The sequence below is a fragment of the Pituophis catenifer genome, unplaced genomic scaffold, assembly GCF_029215685.1.
Source record: "Pituophis catenifer annectens isolate HBS135680 unplaced genomic scaffold, rPitCat1.0.hap2 SCAF_15, whole genome shotgun sequence".
In the NCBI taxonomy this organism is placed as follows: Eukaryota; Metazoa; Chordata; class Lepidosauria; order Squamata; family Colubridae; genus Pituophis; species Pituophis catenifer.
In genome coordinates, this window is record NW_027256895.1 from 4,652,885 (window position 1) to 4,680,648 (window position 27,764).

The 27,764-nt window shown below is 46.0% G+C and overlaps 1 protein-coding gene across 1 annotated transcript; it reads left to right on the plus strand.

Annotated features, from left to right (window-relative positions):
• Positions 1-27,460, plus strand: SLC22A17 (solute carrier family 22 member 17). The gene is made up of 10 exons (XM_070954372.1): positions 1-53; positions 2,502-2,849; positions 7,608-7,711; positions 9,631-9,785; positions 13,791-13,956; positions 18,323-18,456; positions 20,093-20,198; positions 21,746-21,969; positions 23,205-23,316; positions 24,484-27,460. The coding sequence occupies exons 2-10, from the start codon at positions 2,511-2,513 to the stop codon at positions 24,797-24,799; spliced, it is 1,656 nt and encodes a 551-aa protein (XP_070810473.1). The 5' UTR covers positions 1-53; positions 2,502-2,510; the 3' UTR covers positions 24,800-27,460.
• The last annotated feature ends 304 nt before the right edge of the window (positions 27,461-27,764 follow it).

Consider the following 27,764-nt stretch of genomic DNA (forward strand, 5'->3'; position numbering starts at 1 on the left):
GGCTGGGCTTTGGGGTGTCTTGCAGCCGTCGGTGGGCGCCCGCTTGGCGTTTGGTGAGTTGAGCATCGCCAGGTTGGGCTTCTCCCCCCCCCCCCACGCCTTATTTTGCCCCCCCCCCAATCCTGGCTTAGTTGCCCCCCCCTTTTTTAAAAAAAAACAAAAAAAAACACAGCCTGGCCGGGAAAAGGGATCGGGTTGAACGCTGCTTTTGTCTCTTTGCCCTGCTCCGGCTTTTCTTCCTCAGCCTGGCCCACTACAAAGCCCATCTGCCTGCCTTAGGGCCCTCCCTTGTGGCCGGCTTCCCGGATGGATTGGGGTTGCGAGGCCTGGCTGGCCATTCCCCCCTCCCCTTCCGCCCCCCCACTCCCCAGGATGGATTGCAAAGCCTAGCATCCCCAGCCAGCATTCCCTCCGCATGCAAGGCCTAGAATCCCCCGGATGGATTGCAAAACCTAGTATCCCCAGCCAGCTTCCCCAGATGCAAATGCCTAGAATCCCTGGATGGATTACAATGCCTAGCATCCCCAGTTGCAAGGCCTGGCATTTCCCGGATGGATTGCAAAGCCTAGAATCCACAGCCAGCTTCCCCAGATGCAAGGCCTAGAATCCCCCGGATGGATTACAATGCCTAGCATCCCCAGTTGCGATGGATTGCAAAGCCTAACATCCACAGCCAGCTTCCCCAGATGCAAGGCCTAGCATCTCCCCCCCGGATGGATTGCAAAACCTAGCATCCACAGCCAACTTCTCCAGATGCAAGGCCTAACATCCCCCCCCCCCGATGGATTGCAAAGCCTAGAATCCCCGGCCAGCTTCCCCAAATGCAATGCCTAGAATCCCTGGATGGATTACAATGCCTAGCATCCCCAGTTGCAAGGTCTGGCATTTCCCGGATGGATTGCAAAGCCTAGCATCCACAGCCAGCTTCCCCAGATGCAAGGCCTAGCATCCCCCCCCCATGGATTGCAAAGCCTAGCATCCCCCCCCCGATGGATTGCAAAGCCTAGCATCCACAGCCAGCTTCCCCAGATGCAAGGCCTAGCATCCCCCCCCCCATGGATTGCAAAGCCTAGAATCCCCGGCCAGCTTCCCCAAATGCAATGCCTAGAATCCCTGGATGGATTACAATGCCTAGCATCCCCAGTTGCAAGGCCTGGCATTTCCCGGATGGATTGCAAAGCCTAGAATCCACAGCCAACTTCTCCAGATACAAGGCCTACCATCCCCCCCCCAGATGGATTGCAAAGCCTAGCATCCCCCCCCCCGATGGATTGCAAAGCCTAGCATCCACAGCCAGCTTCCCCAGATGCAAGGCCTAGCATCCCCACCCCACCCCCCGGATGGATTGCAAAGCCTAGAATCCACAGCCAGCCCCGGGGACCCTTCCTCCAAATGCAGTGTGTGGGTGCCAGGGTGGTCTCCGAGGGAGGGGCGATGGTTTGGGACCAAATGGTTGTCCGAAGGATCTGACCTGTTAAATTCCTGACACTCATGAATCTGGCCATACGGACTGTGCGGTTGGGACCCCTTGACCGAGGGGAAATGGCGCCCCCATGCGGCTGATTGTGGGAATTGCAGGGCAACCTACTTGTCTGGCCTCCCACAGTCTCCTTTCCTCTCCCCATGTGCCAAGATTCTTGGTTTATTTTAACCTGAGTTCGGTATTTCTGTAACAAGTAGTCCTCGACTTACGACCGCAACGGAGCCCCAAATTTATATTGCTGTGGGAGACCGGGAAGTGAGTTTTTGCCCCGTTTTGCGACTTTTTCTCGTATTTGTGAAGTCGATCGCTGCAGCTGTTAAGCGAGTCGCATGGTCGTTAAGTGAATCCGGCTTGTCCGAAGGTCGCAAAAGGGGATCCGGCGACCATCATAAATATGAACCACTTGTCAAGCATCCAAATGTAATTGCCTCTGTCTCCTAGCAATTTGCCTCCTTGCAGCAAACAGCAAACAGCCTGCTTCAGTTTCAGTTTCAGTTTCTGCACAGCCTGATTAGCACAAGGAAAAAAAATCTGCCTCCTTGCAGCAAACAGCCCGCTTCAGCTTCAGCACAGCCTGATTAGCACAAGCAGCTGATTGTCGGTCGGATGGGGATGGGGATGCTGCAGTGGTCATGAGTCATAAGTCACTTTCATCAAGGCCGTTGTAACGTTGAACGGTCGCTAAAATGAACTGTTGTAAGTCGAGGACTATTTGTATTGGGCGTAGTGAGGTTTCACATCATCTGTGAAGATTTGCTGGGGTTCAGAAATCAAGGCAAGGCTGTTTACAGATGCAGCCGTTCATTTAAAGCAGTGCTGGCCCCTTTAAGACGGGTGGACTTCAACTCCCAGAATTCCCCAGCCATGAGGAATTCTGGGAGTTGAAGTCCACCCGTCTTAAAGGGGCCACGTTTCAAAAAAATACTCATTTAAACCCTTCCTTTTTTCCCCCCTCTCCATTTTCTCTCTTGTACGTCTTCCTTATTGCCTTATTTGTTCCATTTTTCCCCTTCCGCAGACGCTTCCCATGGACACCAGCCCCCCGATCCCAGATCCCGGGGGTCCCCGAAGGGATTTTAGCACCTCGGCTTCGGAGGTGGGCCCTCCCTCCTTTGAATGGCTGCTGGGGCGCCTGGGGGCCCGGGGCCAACATCGGCAGCGCCTTCTGCTGGCTCTCAGCTGTCTCCCCTGTGTCCTCGTGGGTTTGGCCTTGGGTTCAGATGCCCTCTTCGCTCTCACCCCTCTGCATCGCTGCAGGGACCCCAATGGCACCAAGCTGCCCGATAATGCCACCTGTCATGGCCCCCACGGTCAAAGTGGGGAGTCTGGGGGACTCCCCATCCTTACCAGCAACCCAGTGACAGAGGTGAGTATCTCCACCACTTCGTTTTCCTGATGTAATCATCTTTTAATGACCCCATAATCCCTTGCGGGGTGGAGTCTGAGCAACTCAATAGAGCTGAGTGTTTACTGGCCGGATGCCCTTCCTGTCACCAGTGCTGAGTTTTGTTCAACAGATATATTCTCATTGTAATCATTTATGCAAAAGACTTCAAAAATGCAGAGAAATGCGACCTAGGAAATAGATAAGGGGCAGCCTAATCCCAGAGCTGCACAATGGGTAAAGAAAGAGAAGGAAGAACCTTCAGGCTTTAAAAGAGATGGTGGGAGATTGAAACAGGTAGTCCTGGATTTACAACTGTTCATTTAGCGACCGAAGTTACAACGGCGCTGAAAAAAAGGTGACTTATGTGCGTTTTATGTGCGCAACATCCCTATGGTCATGTGATCAAAATTGCGACACTGGGCAGCTGACTCATATTTATGACGGTCGTGGTGTCCCGGAGGTCACGTGATCCCCTTTTGCGACCTTCTGACAAGCAAAGTCAAGGGGGAAGCCAGATTCACTTAATAACAATGCAGAACGCAGAACAACTGCAGTGATTCACTTAACAACGGTGGCAAGACAGGTCGTAAAATGAGGCAAAACTCAACTGTCTTGCTTAGCAATGGAAATTTGGGGCTCCATTGTGGTCATAAGTCGAGGATTACCTGTATAGATAATCCTCGATTTATGACTGTTTGTTTAACAATTGTTCGGCGCCGACAGAAGTGACTTACAACCAGTCTTCGTACTTACAACTGTGGCAGCATCCCACAGTCACGTGATCTTGCAAAGCAACGGAATTTTTCTCAGCTGAATTGTGGTCATAAGTTGAGCACTTACTTTCACGCTCGCCGTTAATGTAGCCTTACGATAAAGTAGAATTCTATTACCGTAGCTTTACAATAAAGTAGAATTGTGAATTTATGTGGAACTAGCTGGACATCCGTGCTTCACTACGAAACTATGTGCTCGGGCTTGATAAATTGACACTTACAACCTGAAACTTAATGTAGAATGTGTAACTCCGTAGCATCAGAGTATGCTAACATAATGCAACTGGCAGTTGGAACAGAGAGGGAGGGGGAGTAGAATGTCCCAGCCCGCAGCATCCATTGGTATTTATCTGGCTAGCATCCTGTCAGCGTGTGAGAGAGTTGAGGGGTGTTTGGAAACTCAAACAGTATTTGCTGTGTGAGCAAGAAGAAGGCTGGGCACGGCTTAGCTCAACTATTCTGTAGTAAAGCTGCTTGCTGCTGTGAAAGTAAAACTGAAAGTGAAACTCCTCTCCTCTGCTTGTGTTTTGCATTTGGAATAGATTTCTTTTGAGATTGGGAGGGGGAGTAGAATTCCTTAGCATCAGAGCATGTTAATCATAATATAGGAAATACTAATGCTCTGATGGTCATTTCAAAAAATCCTTTCTTAGCGAGCACCTAGAAGCCAAGAGGAACATACATGGCAAATTTCAAGCTTGTTGGCTTTACGGTTCTGGAGATTTCGTGATTACGGCGTGAGCAGTTTGCGCTTTTATATATATCGATTATGAAGTACAGGTTAATAAAAGTGAATAAAAAATTCGTAATCTATTTCGCTTTTAAGTGTTTTATGCGGCTCCGAGTTGCAGAGATCGGAGGCCACCAAGGGAAAAACCAAAATAAAAAATGTCAAAAATGCTGTGAGAATGTTTAAAAAAGTGATTTGCAGAGGGTGCGACTGCAAACGTGTTAAAACACAGATTATGGATTGTTTGCGAAGTTGTTTAAACTGCGTCGAGGCGGCTTCTTGGCCTAACAATGGAGAAACCGGGCATTGTTTTTCTCTACAAACAAAAAGAAAAAAAGTTACAGCAATTTCTAAAAGGGATCAGCAAGAGATTTTCTTTGGATTTTATTCGAGACGTGGCCGGGAAGCCCATTTAGGAAACGCAGTGTAGCTTTTTGCCAATCGGGAATCGGGGAGACCGGATTTTTAAATCTCCGGAACGAGAAATTTTATTGCATGCTTCTAATTCCAGTCTGGCTTCAGGCCTGGGTACAGCACGGAAACGGCATTGGTCGTGTTGGTGGATGATCTCTGGAGGGCTCGGGATAGGGGATGCTCCTGTATCCTGGTCCTGTTAGATCTCTCAGCGGCTTTTAATACCATCAACCATGGTATCATGTTGCACCGGTTGGAGAGGTTGGGGGTGGAGGGCACCGTTTTGCGGTGGTTCTCCTCCTACCTCTCTGACCGGTCGCAATCTGTGTTGGCAGGGGGGGCAGCGGTCGACCCCGAGGCGCCTTGTTTGTGGGGTGCCGCAAGGGTCGGTCCTCTCGTCCCTTCTGTTCAATATTTATGTAAAGCCGCTGGGTGAGATCATCCATGGCTTTGGGGTGGAGTTCCACCAGTACGCTGATGACACTCAGCTGTACATCTCCACCCCGGATCACCCCAATGATGCCCTTGAAGTGATGTCCCGGTGCCTGGAGGCCGTGCGGGCCTGGATGGGGAGAAATAGGCTCCGACTCAACCTTTCCAAGACCGAGTGGCTGTGGCTTCCGGCATCCCGATATAGGCAGCTGGTGCCATCGCTGGTTATTGGGGGCGAATCATTGGCCCCCACGGAAAGGGCTCGTAACTTGGGCGTCCTCCTGGATACACGGCTGTCTTTAGAAGAGCATATGACGGCCGTGGCCAGGGGGGCTTTTTGTCAGGTGCGCCTGATACGCCAGTTGCGTCCCTTTCTAGATCGGGACTCCCTACGCATGGTCACTCAGGCACTCGTCACTTCCCGCCTGGACTACTGCAATGCTCTCTACATGGGGCTCCCCTAGGGGTGCACCCGGAGGCTCCAGTTGGTCCAGAATGCGGCCGCGTGGGGGATTATGGGAGCGACGGGGCGCTCCCATGTGACACCTCTCCTGCGCGAGCTGCACTGGCTTCCTGTGGTCTTCCGGGTGCGCTTCAAGGTGTTGGTGACCACCTTTAAAGCGTTCCATGGCTTAGGGCCGGGGTATTTACGAGACCGCCTTCTGCCACCAATAGCCTCCCACCGGCCAGTTCGCTCACACAGAGTGGGCCTCCTCAGGGTGCCATCGGACAGACAATGTCGGCTGGCGACCCCCAGGGGGAGAGCCTTCTCTGTGGTGGCACCTGCCCTCTGGAACGACCTACCCCCAGAGATACGCACGATACCAGACCTCCAGATTTTTCGTCGGGCCCTGAAAACACATCTATTCCATCTAGCCGGGCTGGCTTGACCCCATCCTTGCGGTTTTAAATTTATAATTGGTTTTAATTGGGTTATTTTAAATTGATGGCCAAAACTATTTAATGTTTTTTAAATTGTTTTTAAATTTTATATGTTGTGTTTTTACCATGGCTGTTCACCGCCCTGAGTCCTGTTGGAGAAGGGCGGTATACAAATTAATTAATTAAATAAATAAATAAATATTTTTTTAAGGGGAAAAAAAACATTTAAAACGAATAGACTCGAGTTAACGGACGGGGTTTTTTTTCATAACTTAAGAGACCTGAAATTTGAGTTCTGAACGTGGCAAAAGAAAGATAGGACAAAAAGAAAGCATACGTGGGAATAAATGGTTCTTGACATACGACCAAATTTGCTAAAGGAAACAGTGGCTCAGTGAGTTTTGCCCCATTTTACGACCTTTCTCGCCACCGTTGTTAAGCGAATGGCTGCAGGGGTTACATTCAGGGATGGGATTCAGCCGGTTCGGGCGAAACGGATGTTAATTTTAATCTGGTTCGCCGAACCGGTTGTTCCAAGGACTGGCTAACCCTCCCCACCCCTCCCAGAAGTCTCCACATGGCTTGGTAAGTGCAGGGCACGCACGGAGGCCCTGGTAGGGCGAAAAATGGGCCTAATGGAAGTCTGGAAACGGCCCAATTTCCAGCCTCCAGAGGGCCTCCAGTGCCCGGGGGAGGCCGTTTTCACCCTCCTGGAGGCTCCAAGAAAGCCTCCAGAGCCTGGGGAGGGCAAAAATGCCCCCCTCCACACCATGATGCAGGAGGCCGAGTAGGCCACCCACCCACCCAGCAACTGGGCAGCGAACCGGCTGCTGAAATTTTTCAATCCCACCCCTGGTTACGTTAGTCGCTCGGTTGTTAAGTGAATCTGCTTTCCCCTTTGACTTTGCTCGTCCGAAGGTCGCAGAAGGGGAATTGCGTGACCCCCCCCCGAAAGGGGGCTCTGCGACCGTCGTAACTACGAGTCGGTTGCCTCTGAAATTTGATCACGCGACCGGGGGGGGGGGGATGGGAATGCTACAAGGGCCGTAAGCGTGAAAAATGGTCATAAGTCACTTGTTTCAGGGCTGTTGTGACTCTGAACGGACACTAAGCGAACTGTTGTAAGCCGAGGACTACGGTAGTTCAACGCTAAGCCAGGAGTGTGAGCCAGTGGTGGGCTGCAGCTGCCCAAAAAAAAGCCAATGCAATTTTAGGCTGTGTTAACAGAGGGATAGAAAGAACCAAGCCATAGAAATTTTCAGCTCCACTACGGTCATAAGTCGAGGACTACCTGCAACGCAGAGGTTGTAAACACAAGGACCGATTCCTAAGTCGCTTTTTCCAGCGCCGTCGTAACCTCAAATGGGTCGTAAGCCGAGGACTGCAAAGACGCAACAGTCTGGAAAGAGGCAACCACATTCCTTCCAATATCAGATTTAAATTAAGGCATTTATTCCTTCTGAGGCATGAATGAAGGAATTTGTATTTTTATTTTTTTCTCCACAGTGGTCCCTGGATCATTCCGGCAGCTGGGTGATCCCTCTGGAGCAGATCTGTTTCCTCCTGGGCTTTGCTGCAGGAGCCGTTTTCCTGGGTCACCTGGCGGACAGGTAAGTTGGAAGGTTGGGACATGGGAGTTTTTCGTTTTGTCAACTAAATGGGGTATCTATTTATGGTTTTCATAGTTTTTTTTATTGGTTATTATTTATTTTTTTATGGATTGCAATCTAGAGGCACCTCCAGATGGGTGGCATATACAATAAATAAATGAATGAAGGAAGGAAGGAAGGAAGAAAGGAAGGAAAAAAAAGGGAGGGAGGGAGGGAGGGAGGGAGGAAAAAATAAGCAAGAAAGACGGAAGGAAAGTGAAAAGGAACAAAAAAGCAAGAAAGGGAGGAAGGAAAGAAAGAAAGAAAGCGAGAAAAGGAAAGAAAGATGGAAGGAAGGAAGGAAAGAGAAAAAAGAAGGGAAGGAAAGAAGGAAAAAGAAAAGGAACAAAGAAAGGGAGGAAGGAAAGAAAAGGAAGAAAGACAGAAGGAAGAAAAGAGAAAAAAAGGAAGGAAAAAGAAAAGGAACAAAACAAGAAAGGGAGAAAGGAAAGAAAGAAAGCGAGAAAAGGAAAGATGGATGGAAGGAAGGAAGGAAAGAAAAAAGGGAAGGAAGGAAGGAAAAAAAGGAACAAAGAAAGGGAGGAAGGGAAGAAAAGGAAGAAAGATGGAAGGAAGAAAAGAGAAAAAAGAAAGGAAGGAAAAAGAAAAGGAACAAAAAAAGCAAGAAAGGGAGAAAGGAAAGAAAGAAAGCGAGAAAAGGAAAGATGGATGGAAGGAAGGAAGGAAAGAAAAAAGGGAAGGAAGGAAGGAAAAAAGGAACAAAGAAAGGGAGGAAGGGAAGAAAAGGAAGAAAGATGGAAGGAAGAAAAGAGAAAAAAGAAAGGAAGGAAAAAGAAAAGGAACAAAAAAAGCAAGAAAGGGAGAAAGGAAAGAAAGAAAGCGAGAAAAGGAAGAAAGAAAGATGGAAGGAAGGAAGGAAAGAGAAAAAAGGGAAGGAAGAAAGGAAAAAAGGAACAAAGAAAGGGAGGAAGGAAAGAAAAGGAAGAAAGATGGAAGGAAGAAAAGAAAAAAGAAAGGAAGGAAAAAAAGAACAAAAGAAAGAAAGGGAGAAAGGAAAGGAAAGATAGCGAGAAAAGAAAGAAAGAAAGACGGAAGGAAGGAAAGTGAAAAAAGAAAGGAAAGGAAGGAAGGAAAGAGAAAAATGGAAGGGAAGAAAGAAAGAAGGAAAACTCACGTATAGGTAGTCCACCCACTTAGCAACAGTTTGTTTAGTGGCCGTGCAGAGTTACAGCAGCACTGAAGAAGGTGACTTACGACCGTTTTTCACACTCACGACCGTTGCAGGTCACGTGATCAAAATGCAGCCGCTTGGCAACTGACTTGTATTTATGACGGCCGCAGCGTTCCGGCGTCACGTGATCCTCCTTTAGCGACGTTCTGACAAGCAAAGGGGCAGCCAGATTCACTTAACAGCCATGTTGCTAACTTGACCACTGCAGTGGTTCGCTTAGCAACGGCGGCAAGAAACATCGTAATATGGGGCAAGATGCACCTTCACAAATGTCTCGCTTGGCGATGGGAACTTTTAGGCTTCGTGGTGGTCGTAAGTCGAGGACTGCTAGCCCTCCACGTAGAAACATTAGTTTTAACGATTCTTCGGCGCTGTAAAAAGGCACTTCCAACCAGTCTTCACACTTGTGACCGCTGTGGGTCACATGATCGCCATTTGTGACCTTCCCAGCCGGGGGCAGATTCACTTAACAGCTGTGTTACTTAACGGCTGTGATTCACTTAACAACGATGGCAAGATAGGTCGCAAAACCAATGTACAAAACCACTTGGGATCAACAATGCGTTTTAACCACCGTTTTGCGAAAAAGGGGGCGAAATCTGGCATGCCTCGCTTAACAAACTGCCTATTTTGGTCGTACGTCGAGGACTGCCCTGTAATCTCTCCATTTCCGTTGCTCTTCTTACAGCGTAGGGCGACGGAGTACCTTCCTCCTGGCTCTGGCTCTCGGCTGCCCAGCGGGCGTCCTGGCAGCCTTCGCGTCTTCCCCCTCCGTCTTCATACTAGGCCGGTGCCTGTGGGGCATGATGCTGGGCGCCATGCAACTCGCCCTCTACATTACCCGTAAGTACCACATCGTCCCCAAAACTTTGATTTCTTTGGACTGCTGGAAGAGACCCACAAGAGTGGCTTATGAACTGAAGCGTTGGCTGTAAATACATTTTAAAAGATGGCAAGGCCTGAAGCCCAGGGTTGAAATGCTGCCGGTTCGGGCCAGTTCGCCTGAACCACTAGTAAAAAATGCTTCCGGTTCGCCGAATCCGTAGTAAAAAATGCTTCCGGTTCGCTGAAGTGGTAGTAAAAAATGTTTCCGGTTCGCCGAATCCGTAATAAAAAATGCTTCTGGTTTGCTGAATCCGTAGTAAAAAATGCTTTCGATTCGCCGAATCGATAGTAAAAAATGCTTCCGGTCTGCTGAACCGGTAGTAAAAAATGCTTCCGGTTCACTGAAGTGGTAGTAAAAAATGCTTCTGGTTCACCGAATCCGTAGTAAAAAATGCTTCCGGTTCGCCGAATCGATAGTAAAAAATGCTTCCGGTTCGCCGAATCGATAGTAAAAAATGCTTCCGGTTCGCTGAAGTGCTAGTAAAAAATGCTTGAGGTTCACCGAATCCGTAGTAAAAAATGCTTCTGGTTCGCTGAACTGGTAGTAAAAAATGCTTATAGACATAACCAGTTCCTGCAACCGTTCTTCATATGTTTTAGCCTCCAGTCCCCTCATCATCTTTGTCAAATCTAGTACGTCAAATCTAGTGAAAAGAAGAACTTAGGGGAGACATGATGGCAGTGTTCCAATATTTGAGGTGCTGCCCCAAAGAAGAGGGAGTCAAGCTATTCTCCAAAGCACCTGAAGGCAGGACAAGAAGCAGCAGGTGGAAACTCATCAAGGAGAGAAGCAACCTGGAATGAAGGAGGAACTTCCTAACAGGGAGGACAATTAACCCGTGGAACAGCTTGCCACCAGAAGTTGTGGGTTCTCCCATCCCTGGAGATTTTTAAGGACTATTTGTCCAGCGTGATATAGGGTCTTCTCAAGCAGGGGAGAAGACCTCCAAGAAGACCTCCAAGGGTCCTTCCAACTCTGGTATTCTGGATTGTCCAATCTCGAAATAAGTCGGACTTTGAAATGCAGCAATTCCAAAATTAATCCAAGCTTGCAACGTGGATGTTTTACAGGCCATAAATTCAGGGAGGTTTGAGAAATGCTTCTTTAGGCATGGATTACAAACCCCATCATCCCCTGCCCTTATTCTTAAACTTGGAGAAGCACTTAACGGCTTGTTGCATTTACAAAATTTGCATCCTGGACTTCGAGCTAATTTTCCCAAAAGCTGTATGTGGGTTTTTGTTTTGTTTTTTGCTTGCTTAATTAATATAATTATGTTAATTTTCATTCCTTTTCATTAAGACGGATAATATTATATCTCCTGGGGCCTGCCTTGAAAATAACTGAAACTAAATAACAGACAAAATAGAGAGGAAAAAAAAATTAGGTAGTCTTCCACTTAGGACCATAATGAAGGCCAAAATTATCGTCGTAAGTCATGGCGGTCATTAAATGAGCATTTCTTAGTACCAATTCGGCAAACCGGAAGCATTTTTTACTACGGATTCGGTGAACCGGAAGCATTTTTTACTATGGATTCGGTGAACCGGAAGCATTTTTTACTATGGATTCGGTGAACCGGAAGCATTTTTTACTATGGATTCGGCGAACCGGAAGCATTTTTTACTACGGATTCGGCGAACCGGAAGCATTTTTTACTACCACTTCAGCGAACTGGAAGCATTTTTTACTACCAGTTCAGCGAACCAGAAGCATTTTTTTACTACGGATTCGGCGAACCAGAAGCATTTTTTACTAGTGGTTCAGGCGAACTGGCCCAAACCGGTAGTGATCAAGTTGATTTTATGACATTTTTTTTTTTTTGCAGTGTTTGTTAAGCGAATCGTGGTTCTTAAAGTGAACATTACAATTAAATATGCCTTGTCCATATTTTTTTTTTTTCCCGGAAAATGACCCAAGGAATTCTGGGGGTTGGAAGTCCACACATCTTAAAATTGCCAACTTTGGAGAATGCTGCTCTAAATTTTCAGCTATAATTTGGATTACAGATAGTCCTCGATTTACAGCAGTTCCATTTAGTGACCGTTCAAAGTTACCGCGGCACAAGTGACTTGTGACCATTTTTCCACACTTAACGACCGTGGTCCCGTGATTTACATTTGGAGGCTTGACCACGGACTCATGTTTTTGACATTTGCAATGTCCCGGAGTGAAATGTTCCCGTTTTGCAAACTTCTGACTAGCAGAGTTAATCAGGAAGCTAGATTCACTTAACAACCGTGTTACTAAGTTACGGACTGCAGTGATTCTCTTAACAAACGTGGCAGGAAAAGTCGTAAAATGGGGCAAAACTGACTTTTTAAATTTCCCACAGCGACAGCACAGGACACAGGACACAGGATAGGACAGGACAAAAACAGGGTTGGAAGGTACCGTGGAGGTCCTCTAGTCCAACCCCCTGCAGAATGGAATGGAATGGAATAGAATAATAGAATAGAGGGATAGGATAGTATATAGAAATACAATAGAATATAGGAAGAATAGAATAGGGTAGGGTAGGGTAGGGTAGGGTAGGGTAATAGAATAAAATATAGAAATAATAGAATAGAGGGATAGGATAGGATAGGATAGAATATTGGAATGGAATAGAATAGGTAGGGTAGGGTAGGGTAGGCTAAAGAAATAGAATATAGGAATAGAATAGATTATAGGAATAGAATAGATTATAGGAATAGAATAGAGGGGTAGGATAGGATAGGATATTGGAATGGAATAGAATAGGGTAGGGTAGGGTAGGATAGGATAAAGAAATAGAATAGAATATAGAAATAATAGAATAGAATATAGGAATAGAATAGAATATAGAAAGTAGAATAGAATATAGGGATAGGATAGAATATTGGAATGGAATAGAATAGGGTAGGGTAGGGTAGGGTAGGGTAGGGTAGGATAAAGAAATAGAATAGAATATAGGAATAATAGAATAGAATATAGGAATAGAATAGATTATAGGAATAGAATAGACTAGAAAGAATAGAATAGAGGGATAGGATAGGATAGGATATTAGAATAGAATAGAATAGAATAGAATAGAATAGAATAGAATAGAATAGAATAGAATAGAATAGAATAGAATAGAATAGAATAATAGAAAAGGAATGGAATGGAATGGATGGAATGGAATGGAATGGAATGGAATGGAATGGAATGGAATGGAATAGAATAGAATGGAATAGAATAGAATAGAATAGAATAGAATAGAATAGAATAGAATAGAATAGAATAGAATAGAATAGAATAGAATAGAATAGAATAGAATAGAATAGAATAGAATAGAATAGAACAGAACAGAACAGAACAGAACAGAACAGAACAGAACAGAACAACTTTATTGTCACTGTACACTAATATACCATATTTTTCGGAGTATAAAACACACTTTTTCTCTCCTAAAAGAGGCTGAAAATTTGGGTGCGTCTTATTCTCCAGATGTAACCCCAGGTGCCTAAATGGCTACCCGGAACAGCTGCTGCCTTCTCTTACCCCTTCCGTGCTTTGCCTGCTTTAGTCACTGGAGCTCCCTCTGAGGATCAGCTGTGCTTTTGAAGCTGTTTTTCAGCCCCAACGCCAGCAAAGCGATCTTCCGTGCTTTGCCTGCTTTTCTAATTGCTGCTCCCTCTGAGGATCAGCTGTGCTTTAGAAGCTGTTGTTTAGCCCCAACCATCCCCAACCTCAAAACCAGCAAGCGAACTAATGTGCTGGGACTAGCCAGATGAATACCTGGTAGGCAGAATTCCCCCCCCCCCCCATTTTCCTCCCCAAAACTAAGGTGGGTCTTATACTCCAGTGTGTCTTACACTACAGCGCGTCTTATACTCCGAAAAATACGGTATATATAAATATATATTGATTGTGCTACATTATGGTCATACGGTGAGGACTTGTACTTGTATCCCGCCTCTTAAGTTACAATGTCCTGCCTGCCTTCTGTCCTTCCCTAGGTTTGGAGTTGTGTTGTCCTTCGCAACGGCTACCGGTAGCCATGGCGGGAGACCTCGTCCAGGTGGGAGGACGGTTCCTCCTCCTGGGTCTGGCGTGGGTCTGCGGCAGTTGGCGAGTTCTGCAAGGGGTGATCTCAGCCGGAATGGGGGTTTGCCTGCTGTACGGGTAAGTTGGCTTCCCTTTCTCCAAACTGGGTCAAGCAACGTTGAGGAAGGGGGATGCCAGAACCATTCAAAGGAGAGAAATGGCCACTCAGCCCCAGGAAAGGGTGAGAATGAAAATCAATATCACACCATCTTGATGCTCTTCCCCATCCAGCTTTGGGAATCTAAAGACAAAAAAAAAAAATTCGGGTGAAAATACAAACACAGTTAGAGAAAAACGATAAAGCAACATATATTTAAAAGCCAGAAATATTTTTGTTAGGTATATTGCCAGAAAAATATGACAAAGGGAATATATATATATATATTTAATACTACATGTCTTGACCGCAGCGAGAATTGTATTTGCGCAGTACTTGAAAAAATGAGGAAACTTCTACAAATGACAAAATTATTTTTAAAAAACCACTAGATTGCGCAGAAATGGATGGATTAACATTAAAGATAAAGGATAAAGAAGATACAGAATATTTTTCAACATGGGATTGGTTCTATCAATGGTTAGATAATAGAGGCAGAAATTAGAAGTTGAAAGATTATTACTGTGTATCATCATCATCATTTAACGACCCCATAATCCCTTGCGGGGGTGGAGTCTGGGCAACTGAATGGAGCAGAGTGTTTTAATGTTTTACTGGCCGGATGCCTTTCCTGTTGCCAATGCAGAGTTTTGTTCAGCAGATATATTCTCATTGTGCCCAGAGAGAGAAATATCTGCCTCTACCTAGGATCGAACTCACAGCCCTCTTGATTGTGAGGCGAGAGCTCCACCTCTAGGCCACCGCACAACTCTAAAGATTATTACTATGTATAAGTAAATAATATTATTTCACTATTATATATAAAGTGTTTTTTCTGTCAAAACATCTGGTCTACCCCAATATGGGAGCAGGCCCTATGCTGCCTGGTGAGAGACTTATATAGATCTATTTCTGGCTCGTTAGCCATCATCAGTAAGCCACACCCACATCTCATGTATCCTCCCTGTGTACAATATCTATTTTCTTACTCTTCGTAGGTTTTATGTGTGTTTTTCTTTTAGCACGCATAAAAGACACATAAAACCTACGAAGAGTAGGAAAATAGATATTGTACCTTTACAGGGAGGATACATGAGATGTGGGTGTGTCTTACTGATGATGGCTAACAAGCCAGAAATAGATCTATATAAGTCTCTCACCAGGCAGCATAGGGCCTGCTGGCTGCCAGAAGAAAAAAAGCCCAGAATCGAGTGGATGTGACTCCACTGAGCTAGGGCTGCAGAAAAATCTTGGTTACGTAGGAAAAACCTGGCTAAAAGAAAAACACATATATAATATATTATATATATATATAATATATAATATCTATATATATAAAGAGACTGGGAATCCGGCATGATGCAGTTCAGTGGTGAGAATTACAATTCCAACAGTTCGCTTACTGACTGTCCAAAGTTACGATGGCACTGAAAAAAGTGACTTATGACCGTTTTTCACACTTAATGACTGTTGCAGCATCCCCAGGATCAGGTGATTCACATTCAGATTTGGTGCTCAATTGTGGTCGTAAGTCGAGGACACGTGGTGGAGAGGAAAATCCCTTATAAAACCAAGGAGATGCAAATTAAAAAACGCATAGCAACTAAAGTATTGAAGCGGGCAAGAGACGACGGATAGATGATTACTCTTCTTTGTTGTTCTGATTTGCTTTTCCTTTTCTCTTTTTTTCTTTTTTCTTTTTTGTTAAGGTAGGTGACACGACTAGAAGTTAGGTAGGATAGAAATAAAATGTGTTTCAGTAAAAGGTGACATGATTAAAAGTTAGAATAAGTGATAGAAATAAGAGAAGGGGGAATGTTAGGGTAGACTTTTTTATATAATAAAATAAAAGTAACAAGAGAAAACATGGAATAAGTGAATGATGACAGATTGCAGCTTATTATAATTGTGTATCGTTATTAGAAATTCATAAGTTGATTGAATGTAATAATTACGACTGATTTTACTAGTTTTATTTGCATTAGAATGCAAGGCCCTCAGGTGCCACGCTGTTCACACATTGATGTGACATTTATTTTTATTTATTTATTTTATTTGTATACCGCCCATCTCCAACAGGACTCAGGGCGGTGAACAGCCACGGTAAAAACACAACATATAAAATTTAAAAACAATTTTAAAAACATTAAATAATTTTGGCCATCAATTTAAAATAACCCAATTAAAACCAATTATAAATTTAAAACCGCAAGGATGGGGTCAAGCCAGCCCGGCTAGATGGAATAGATGTGTTTTCAGGGCCCGACGAAAAGTCCGGAGGTCTGGTAAATACCCGGGCCCTAAGCCATGGAGCTCTTTAAAGGTGGTCACCAACACCTTGAAGCGCACCCGGAAGACCACAGGAAGCCAGTGCAGCTCGCGCAGGAGAGATGTCACATGGGAGCACCCCGTCGCTCCCATAATCCCCCGTGCGGCCGCATTCTGGACCAACTGAAGCCTCCGGGTGCACCCCAAGGGGAGCCCCATGTAGAGAGCATTGTAGTAGTCCAGGCGGGAAATGACGAGTGCCTGAGTGATGTGATTTTTTTACATGTTTGTAAAAAAATAAAAATAAAGAAAACTTAAGAGATGAAGGAAGGGGGGGGAACCAAAGAGATGCGCTAATCTTTATGCATTTCAGGAATGTGAGGCAAAATTATGCCGCGCATAAATCTGCATAAATCTGCATAAATCGTAGACCTCGGGTTACTTCCTGCCCTCTTGCCGCCTTCCAGAGGACAATCGGCGTAGCGAGAAGACAAATGGACATCTTGAACTTCAGCAATTGCCATGGAAATGTCTTAATAAGGCTTCCCACGGGGCCGCTGGGAGCCAAGCGAGACACACATGAGGCTTCTATTCCTTGCGTTTCCAGTTTTGTCTAAAATGGTGGCGTTCATCCAAAGGCCCATTTTGGCCGTGCGTTGAGAGAGACAATTTGGGAGAAATTTCACAGCCCTTCCAAGCGGGCCATATCAAGGAAAGGGCACCCAGGGTCTCTCCAACGCTGTTTTATTGTTCTAGAACCACGCAATCTTGAAATCTTGGCAAGGAAGCCCCTCCGGCCATGTTTAGTCCTTGTTTGTTTGTTCATCTTCGCTGGTCGAGGCTTGTTTCTCCCTATTTATTAGCAGAATTGTTGGTTTGGAAGACGAGCTTCCTTCCTGTTTTGGCTTTTTATTTTTATTCAACATGAATTAGAAAAACCTCCCTGCCTTCTTTCTCTCCTTCCTTTCCTCCCTCTTTAATTTTTCTTTTTTAAATTCCCTCCTTCCTTCCTTTCTTCTTCTCTCCCTACTTAATATTTCCTTTTTAAAAGTCTCTCTTCCCTTCCTTCCTCTTCTACCCTTCTACCTCCTTCCTTCCTTCCGCCCTCCCTCCCTCCCGCTTTATTTTTTTTCTTTTTTAAATTCCTTTTTTTTTTAAAAAAAAAAAGATTTATATGCTGCCCTTCTCCGGAGACTCCTTCCTCCATCCATCCATCCCTACTTAATATTTCCTTTTTAAAATTCTCTCCCTTCCTTCCTTTCTTCCTCCTTCCCTACTTAATATTTCCTTTTTAAAATTCTCTCCTCCTTTCCTTCCTTCCCTCTTTAATTGTTCTTTTTTAAATTCCCTCCTTCCTTCCTCCCTCCCTCCTTAACATTTCCTTTTTAAAATTCTCTCCCTTCTTTCCTTCCTTCCTCTTCCACCCTTCTGCTTCCTTCCTTCCTTCCGCCCTCCCTCCCGCTTTTTTTAAAAAAATTCTCTCCTTCCTTTCTTCCTCCCTGCCTCCCTCCCTACTTAATATTTCCTTTTTAAAATCCCTCCCTCCCTCCTTCTTTTCCTCCCTTTTTTCTTTTTTAAATTCCCTCCTCCCTTCCTCCCTCCCTCCCTCCTTAACATTTCCTTTTTAAAATTCTCTCCCTTCCTTCCTTCCTCTTCCACCCTTCTGCCTCCTTCCTTCCTTCCTTCCGCCCTCCCTCCTGCTTTTTTTAAAAAAATTCTCTCCTTCCTTCCTTTCTTCCTGCCTCCCTGCCTCCCTCCCTACTTAATATTTCCTTTTTAAAATCCTCCCTCCCTCCTCCTTTTCCTCCCTTTTTTCTTTTTTAAATTCCCTTCTTTCTTTCTTCCTGCCTCCCTCCCTACTTAATATTTCTTTTTTAAAATTCTCTCCTTCTTTCCTCCTCCTTTTCCTCCCTCTTTACTTTTTTCTTTTTTAAATTCCCTCCTTCCTTCCTTCCTCCCTCCCTCCCTCCCTCCTTCATTTTTTCTTTTTTAAATTCCTTTCTTCCTCCCTCTCCATCCCTCCTTCCCTCTTTAATTTTTCCTCTTTTTTTAATTCTCCCTTCCTCCCTTTCTTCCTAGCTGCCCAGGGTTGTACCCTGAATCTCCCCGTTGGCTCTTGGCCACCCGTCGAACAGCTCAGGCCAAGGACGTCTTGTTAGCCCTGTGCCAAGATGGCAACGCCCAGGAACCCGAGACCCGCGAGGCCCTGGATGGTGAGTATTGCAGCTTGCCAAAAAAAACCCCCGTTATTCCAGTTGGTTGGCTGGGCGTTACAGCATTACCGTAGCACAGAGTGTGAATTTTAAACTGGAGATCCTTTCAGCACAATTCTGGGATATAGGAGCACTTTGTAACTGCTTGTTTCTGAGTCAAGATAAGACGTGGGAACTTCAACTCCCAGAATTCCCATGGTTGGCTTTGAGGCCTTTAGGACACTGTTTTTCAGCCGTGGCCACTTGAAGATGGGTGGACTTCAACTCCCAGAATTCCTCATCCAGTATGGCTGTTAGGAACCTTAGGAAACTGACGACGGGTGGACCGCAACTCCCAGAATTCCACAGCCAGCATGGCTGTTAGCAACCTTACGAATGTTAAGGTGGTGGACTTCAACTCCCAGAATTCCTCAGCTGACTGCTGACGGTGGAATTCTGGGAATTGAAGTCCACACATCTTTAAACTGCTGAGATTGAGAAACTCTTGACCTCCGCTCTCTGTCCATCCTGACCCAAAGTTGTGTCGAGGATGGTGTGTGTTGTGGTCTGCCAGCAGCCTATGGAGCTGGCAGCAGAGTTGGACAGTTAGGAGGCTGGGGAGGACAATGGGCCAGTCCTGGAGTCTGGGGAAGGCCCAGACGAGGGCTCTGCGTCGGAGGCAGAGATGGGGCCAGGGCCATCTGGGAGTGAGGCATGGACTCCGGAGCCCCCAGAGTCGGATAGCAGAGAGGCAGAGGAACAGGAGGAGCCTGTTCCTAGCGCACGCATGCTCAGAGCTGCCAGAAGGCAAGAGCAGCTAAAGCAAAAGGGACGACTTGGGAGTAAGGCCAGGAGATGATTGGCCCCTCCCATAAGGTTTAAAAGAGAAACAAAGGCACTTGGGCCTTTTTGCAGGAAAGCAACGTTGCTAACTCTGTTTCCAGTCGGCATCTCTTGTTTGTTTCTGAACTTTGTGGGGCTTTGCCAAGTAAGGCCTTTGGCAGGACTTCTTCTGAAGGGCTTGTTTTGCAACTACCGTATATACTCGTGTATAAGCTGAGTTTTTCAGCACATTTTTTATGCTGAAAAAGCCCCCCTCGGCTTATACTCGAATGAGGGTCTCACTTACCTGTTCTCTGGTGCAGTGCGGGTGTTCTCCGGTCTCTCCCACTCATCTGTGGGCGCCTGCAGCCTCTGTGGGTGGTCAGATAACTTGCTGATATCACCGCTCTTCTTTTCTCCCGCACGCCGGCAGCCTCTATGTTGTCCGTGCTGTACTGGGCAAGAACCTCCTTGCTTCTGTGTGCTGTGTGCTGTATTTTTATTTTTGAAATTTACCAGTAGCTGCTGCATTTCCCACCCTAGGCTTATACTCGAGTCAATAAGTTTTCCCAGTTTTTTGTGGTAAAATTAGGTGCCTCGGCTTATATTCGGGTCGGCTTATACGCGAGTATATACGGTAATTGGGACTCAGCTGCGAATGAACGTAATTCTCAGCTGTTACAATAAAATAGGGTTGTTTGGGACTAATTGTGTGTTGTAATAACTCAGCAAGCCTAGGTCACAATAGTGTGATAACATCTCCACTGATGGACCTTCGTTTTTCCTTCCTCCACACTCATGATCTTGTCCCTCCCATCTCCCGCCAACCCTGCAGAGCTGGACAACATTTGTCATCTACCTGCAGCTGCCCAGATCTCATTCCGCACCCTCCTGTCCTGCAGGAACATCTGGAAAAACATTCTGATCCTTGGTTTTACCACGTAAGTTGAACCTCGTATGCTACTAGATCCTATGGAGGCTTCAGGAATGGTGGGGTGGACTTGTGGATGGCTGAGAGATGTATAAATTCTTAGAATGGGGGGGGACGGGGGACTCAATGAAAATTGAAGTTAGGAGAACTTAGTAGAGGGGACAAGTTGCTAGCGCAAATTTTTAGGGAGCTCTGCTTTCAGATTTATTTATTTCATTTATATCCTGCCTATAATATTTTTTATAAATAATTCAAGGCGGGTATTGTGGCTCCGTTACCTGAGCCTGTGTCATCGGCAGGAGAGGACTCCGAGAGTGAAGGAGAGGAGTTGACAAGGCCTCTCTCTCCAGGACCCTCCTCTCTGGTAATGCCTTCGGTGTCCGCCGAAGGGCAAGAGATAGGGCCGGGGCCAAGCACGTCCACGCAGCCACAGGTGGACAGTGATAAGGGTAATGAGTCTTGGCTGGATCCATGCCAGCGTCGCAGAGCTAAGCGCGTGCAACAGAAGAAAAGGCGTGCCCGAGATTAGGCTGAGTCACTGGACCACGCCCCACAAGGTATAAAAGGGAGCGTGGTGGCCAGTCAAACCTTGTGACGAACAAAGCTGAAAGCTTCCATGCCATTCTGCATTGCCGGACTTTTGCTATAATAGACTTTGCTGGATTATCTCTGGACTTGATTGACTCTGTAATTATTGAGCTGTTTCTTTTGATGTACCAGAAGCGGGGAGAAGTTATCTCTCCTCTTCATAAGTAATAAACTCTTGGCAGGCAGCCACTAGGTTGTTGCCAAGTTCCGTTATCATAAGGAAAAGGATTTTGTCGGCTGGTTTAGTCTTTAACGCTTGAACGTCTGTTGGTGTGTGTGCATGTGGGACGGGGACAGAACAGCGGGGAACATACTTAATATACCTTCCTCCTCCTATTTTCCCCACAACAACAACTCTGTGAGGTGGGGAAGGGCTGGTCCAAAGTCACCCAGCCAGTTTTCATGCCCAAGATGGGACTAGAACTCCCCCTCCTGGTGATTGGCCCAAAGTCACCCAAATTGTCTTTCATGCATAATGTGGGACTAGAACTCCCCATCTCCTACTGATTGGCCCAAAGTCACCCAGCCAGATTTTAGACCTAAGGCGGGACTAGAAGTCACTGTCTCCTGGTGATTGGTCCAAAATCACCCAGCCAGCTTTCATGCCTAAATTGGGTCTAGAACTCCCCGTCTACTAGTGATTGGCCCAAAGTCAATCAGCCAGCTTTCGTGCCTAAGGCAGCACTAGAACTTCCCGTCTCCTGGCGATTGGCACAAAGTAACCCAGCCATCCTTTATGTCTATGGCAGGACTTGAACTCACAGTTTCTTGCTTTCTAGTCTGGTGCCTTAATTATTAGACAAAACTGACTTTCTTATTTGCCTCTTATGGTCCTTTTAACGTCGATGAGATTCTTCCTTCCATCCTAATTTTGTCTGGAGTATCCTTCCTTGTTCTTGTGCTTTTGAGACCCGGAACCCGTAAGTTTAAACCAAGTTTGATTTCTCCCTTCGGCTCGCTCTCCTCCAGGTTCATAGCCCACGCGATCAGCCACTGTTACCAGCAGGCCTGGGAGTCCATGGAGGACCCACGCGCCAAGTTCTACTTCCCCTTCCTGTTGTCGGCTGGCAGCGCCGGTCTCGGGTGCCTCTTTCTGTGCCTCACCGTACACCGATGTGGACGTCGTGGGATTTTGCTCCTCACAACTACCCTGACCGGCATCTCCTCTCTGATCCTGCTGGGGCTAGGAGAATGTAAGAACCGCAAGCTCGGTTTCCAAGGAAAATCGTCTTGCAGCCTAAGACGTAAAGCTAGAGTGGAGTGGAGTGGAGTGGAATGGAATGGAATGGAATGGAATGGAATGGAATGGAATGGAATGGAATGAAGGGACCTTAGAGGTCTTCTAGTCCAACCCCTTAGAATAGATTAGAGTAGAGTAGAACAGAACAGAACAGGAGAGTTAGAAGGGATCTTAGAGGCCCTTCTAGTCCTTGGTGGGTGGGTTCCTCCCGGTTTGGTCCGGTTCGGCCGAGCCGGTAGCGGTGACGATATGACATCACAGCCCTTCTGTGGACATGCTGGCTGAGTTAATTCTGGGAGTCGAAGTCCAGAGGTCCTCAAGTTATCAAGGTTGAGAAACAAGTTATCAAGGTGGAGTAAGCTATAAACTGGTGTATAAATAGAATAAATGAGTTTATTTCAAAGGTCATTGTACAAAAAAGGGCTACTCCGTATTAATCGTCTGCGGGTGTCAAGCCATAAATCTCACCGTTCTGTTGTAGGACAAAAAAAAAGAGATAATATTCCTTTCTCCTATTTAAAAAAATCAATTCCTAAATAAAATCAGCTTTAAATTTCAGGAGAAGAATTAAAAAAACAAAATCTATTTTAAAGCCTCCCTGGGAAATAGAAAAATTGGGAGGAGTGATCCAAGAAAACTTTGAAATTTGCCATTTAACTGTCAGCGTCTCACCGCTGGCTTAGAGAGGACAGAGATAAACCCTGAACTTTTGCCTGCTAAATCCCTTTGAAGCCCGGTCGTCGTGGAAATGAGGAGGGGGGAGACATTCCTGGGAAATGACGAGACAAGAAGTCAGTGGAGTGACTTGGAAGATAGCCAATGAAAAGCAGATAATTGGGGATCAGAAAGGGAGGGATTGGGGGGCAAAAGGTCAGTCTTGTCCGCATCGAGTCATGATCCGGTTGCTGTGCTCAATTAAAGAGAAGATTTCCTTAAAGATTGGCAGTTTGGAAATTCATTTATTATGAGATAGCATCAAAGTCTGACATTAACTTTATCAAACGCCTTTTGTCTCTCTCTGGTGGGATAGCTATAAATGGCTGTTGGGGGGGGGTCAGCCTACTTTTGGGAATGTGCGGCTGTCCAGATGTTGTGGGACTACAACTCCCAGCAGCCCCAGCCTGTTCGATCTCCCCTTCTCTCCCTTTTTTTGTCATTTCACACTTTCCGTTTTGTCTTCCGTTGTAGATCTCAACAAGGCGGCCCGAAGGACGTTTTCCATTCTTGGACTCTTCACTTCCCACGCAGCCGGCTCCCTCAGCATCTTCTTTGCTGCAGAAGTCATCCCCACTGTGATCAGGTCAGGTGGAAAAGACCCCCGAGAGAATAGGGAGGGGGTCCCGGAGTAGAAAAATAGAGCTTCGGGCCACCAATCTGGAAAGGTTGGGGAACGCTGAGTTCAAGGACAGAAAAACAGCTTTCGGGGAGGTGGGGGGAAAATCTCCAGTGTAAATTCACAACCTTCCTTACCTTTCCGTCCAGTTTGCCTTCAAGTGTCTAGTCCTCATGATCACGGCTTTTGCTCCTTCCTTCGTTCCCTCTTTCCTCCCTCCCTTCCTTCCAGCCAGCCATCCCTTTTCGTTTCTCCTTCCTAACTCCTTCCTTCCCTTACTATTTCTTTTCTTTCTCATTCCTTCCTCCCATCCATCCATCTTTTCCTTTCTTCTTCCATTCTGCCTTTCTTTCTCTGTACTTGTTCCTTCCTTCCTGCACCTCCTTCCTTCCTTCCTTTCATTCATTCTTTCTTTTTTCTTTCTTTCCCTCCCTCCCATCCTCCTCTCCTTCCTTCCTTCTTCCTTCCTATTTATCTTTTCCTTCCTTCCTTTATCCTTCGTTCTTTTTTTCCTTTCATTTTACTTCCTCTCCCTCCCTCCCTTTCTTTTCCTTCCTTCCTTCCTATCACTTGTCCTTTCTCCTTCCTTCCTCCCTCCCTCCCTTCTCCTTCCTTCTTTCTTCCTTCCTATTTATCTTTTCCTTCCTTCCTTCCTTCCTCTTTTCTTTCGTCTTCCTTCCTATCTCTTTTCCTTCCTTCTTTCCTGTCCCTCTCTCCCTCCCTCCCTCTTACTTTTTTTTTTTTAATTTGATTTATATGCCGCCCTTCTCCGGAGACTCAGGGCGGCTTACAGTGTGTTAAGCAATAGCCTTCATACTTTTGTATATTTTATACAAAGTCAGCTTATTGCCCCCACAAACTGGGTCCTCAATTTACCTACCTTAGAAAGGATGGAAGGCTGAGTCAACCTTGAGCCTGGCAAGATTCGAACTTACTTTAATTGCAGATAGCTGGTGTTAAATTACAGTGCCTTTGTCTGCAGAGCTATCCAGGCTCTTTCTTTTTCTTCCTTCCTTCCATCCTGTCTATCACTTGTCCTTTCTCCTTCCTTCCTTCCTTCCTTCCTGCATCCTTTCCTCCCTGCAGAAAACTTGGGACCTCCTCCTAATCTAACAAGCCAATTTTCTTCTGCAGAGGGAAGGGTCTCGGCATCACGCTGGGCCTGGCGTCTCTTGGAGGGCTGAGCGCCCCACTGTTGCGGGTGCGAGAACAGCACGGCTCCTTCCTCGAACACATCGTCCTGGCCTCCCTCAACATCCTGGCCCTGCTTTGCCTCCTCTTGCTGCCTGAGACCAAACGCAAACCCTTGCCCGAAAGCTTGCAGGATGGAGAACTTTACCGGAGGCCTTCGCTGCTCCGGCGGGCCGGCGAGTCTGCGGACCGGGACTCCCACGGCGTGTCACGGCGAGACGACGTCCCGTTGCTCTCTACCCCGAATCCCACCAGCTGATGCCACGGCGGGCTTGGTTTTGGCCTCAACGGGTGGGCTCGACCAGCAAACGCAAGAGCCGAATGGAGGCCAGGAGGGAAAAAAATATCAAATTTTGGCTTTTTCTGCTTCTGACGTTGCACGTCGGCTGCACCAGCAGCACAAACTCGTTTATTTAAATGGTCGGACTAAAAATTGGAAAACTAGGATTCATAGCTAGTTGCCCCAAAATTAGCTAGAGCAGTTTTTTTTCGACCTTGTACTACTTGAAGATGTGCGGATTTCCAACACTTAAACGCCTGTTGCCTTTTTTAAAATTTGCATTGCGAACTTCAGGGTAGTTGTGTGGGTTTCTTTTTTCCCACTTCCTTATTAATTAACATAATTACGTTAATTTTCATTCCTTTTCATTAGGACGGATGATAATATACGCCCTTGGGTGTCCTGCGGCCTGCCTTGAAAATAACAGAAATTAAATAACAGACAAAATAGGAAAAAAATAAAATAAGACAGTCCTCAATTTAGGACCATAATGGAGCCTAGAATTATGGTCGTAAAGTCGTGCCAGTCGTTAAATGGATCATCCCGTGACCAGCTTGATTTGATGACTTTTTTTTTTTTTTTGGCAGTGCTCGTTAAGGGAATCATGGTTAAGTGAATTATCACAATGGTTAAGTGAATCCATGGTCATTAACTGAACCATCGCGATTGTGAAGTGAACCAATTGTCCACCATTTTGTTCTTGGAAAACGACCAGGGAATTCTGGGAGTTGAAGTCCATACATCTTCAAGTGCTTCAGGTCGAAAAACACTGAATTTGGAAACAGCACGAAAAACCTTTGATGTACCCACCGCACCTTTACTCCAGAGACGAACTGAAATTTTTAAATTTAAGGTCAAGTCAAACCGACAGACGATTCTCCGCAGACTTTCAAGGAGAAAGAGAGAAAAATCGGAACACTTTCTCCCCGGAAGAGAATTTTTATATCTGCTTTCGGCGACGGGGCTTATGAACTGAAGGATACGGGATCAAGTGTTCCTCGGTGAAGGGCTGTGTGTCGAAATGCTTAGCTAGGAGGTTGGGCTAATCCTCCGGTTTTTAAAATCCCTCTCGGATTTTTTTTAAAAAAGAGTTCTGCGAGGGACGATTTGGGGTTTGGCGGGAGATAATTCTGTTTTTATTTCCGTTTTACCGATGTAAAACAGGGGGATTAGAGGCTGGGAGTCTGCGGACTGATGTCCGAGACAGCATCCAAGGGTTTGATCCTATGCATTCATCTCGTTTTTAATAATTGTGTCTGTGACACACTTCTCTTTCTAAAGGGCTCACGTTCAGGACGTTGGACCAGAGGTGAAAAAATCCCCAAAAAACTAAGACTTAACGTATTTTTCAGAGTATAAGATGGACCTTTCCCCCCCAAAAAAGAATGTGAAAACCTGGGTGCGTCTTATACTCCGAATGTAGCCGCGCCCAGCTTCTCAAACGGAGGTTTGAGCGTCAGAAACGAAGCTTCAGAAGAAAAGCCTCCAAACAGCTGCAGAAAAAAAGCCTCCAAACAAAACTGCAGAAAAAAGCCTCAGAAACAGAGCTTCAGAGGCTTTTTTTCTGAAACTGTTTCGGAGGCTTTCAGAGGCAGGAAAAAAAAGCATGGCACAGAGCTCACAACCAACGAACTTGTTGCTAAAATTCACCTCTGAGAACAGCTGATTGGGTATTCCTGGGTATTCCAGGAGGCCGATCCACCCGCCAATCAGCTTTTTTCTTATTTTTCTTCCCAAAAACGAAGGTGTATCTTATACTCTGAAAAATACGGTATTTTAAATCCTTCCCTCCCCGAAAGAAACCGATGGCTAGATCAGACGAGCAATGTTCTTCGTTGCTTTTCGTGCCGAACGGCAAGTTTGGTCTGAGCTCCAAAAATGACTGATCGGCACATTTTCAATTCTTCATTTAAGCTCACAGGAAAGAGAAACAAATAAAACCGCTTTATACGAAGACTTCAGCGGTTGGTTCCCTCACCTCCAAATCTGGAACATACAGATAGTCCTCGATTTATGACGACGATGGAGCCCCAAATGTCTGCGGCTGAGAGTTCAGTGAGTTCTGCCCCATTTTCCGACTTTTCTCCCCACGGTTGTTAAGTGAATTGCAACAGTTCAGTTGGTAACACGGTTGTTCGGTGAATCTTTCTTCCCCCTTCACTACCGCCATAAATATGAGTCAGTAAGCCTCTGAATTTTGATCACAGTAATGGTTGAGATGCTGCCACGGTCATAAGTGTGAAAAATATTGCTTGTTAGTGGGGCCGTTGGAAATTTGGTGGCTAAGCCCACCGTTGTAAATCGAGAACTTTCTGTATGTTCCATTTTTAATCGGTTGCCAATCATTTTTTTGGGGAGGCTCAGAATTAATAGTGGGTTTTATTACTGATAAAGGAGAGATGATGGCTGAAGTAATGAGACAACGCCACACCCAGGGAAGGACCACTCAGGCCGACACACACGCGTGTGTGCAAACACTATCCCCTTTTGCTCCCCTGGGAGTAAAACATGCAACCCCCCACCCCACCCAAGCCCCTAGTAGGCTCAAAAATTTTTGGACTGCTTTGTAATCTCGGAAGGGAAATAAAACACTGACTGTTAATAAGCTAAATAAAAGGAAATATATAATCCATTCAGAAAACCCTGGCTAAGCTTCGGAGTTTCTGTTAGAGGAGCAGAGGAGATATTCAGCCGGTTCGGGCAAATCGGTAGCAGAGATTGCGGATGGTCCCACCCACTCGTCCTGGCTCTACGCTGTCCTGTTTAGGGACGTTTTTGAGGCTGGGTGCACGCGTGGAAGGCTGACGCACGAAGCGAGCGTCCACAATATTTTTTAAAAAAGATGTTGAACCTCTGGAAAGAGTGCAGAGGAGAGCAACAAAAATGATTGGGGGACTAAATCAAGAACGGTTGTAGGAATTGGGTATGGCTAGGCTAGAGAAAG

Coding starts and splice junctions, on each gene's coding strand:
- SLC22A17 (XM_070954372.1), top strand. CDS start 2,511: ATGGACACCAGCCCCCCGATCCCAGATCCCGGGGGTCCCCGAAGGGAT. Junction 9,786..13,790: donor ACTCGCCCTCTACATTACCC/GTAAGTACCACA, acceptor GTCCTTCCCTAG/GTTTGGAGTTGTGTTGTCCT. Junction 13,957..18,322: donor GGGGTTTGCCTGCTGTACGG/GTAAGTTGGCTT, acceptor CTTTCTTCCTAG/CTGCCCAGGGTTGTACCCTG.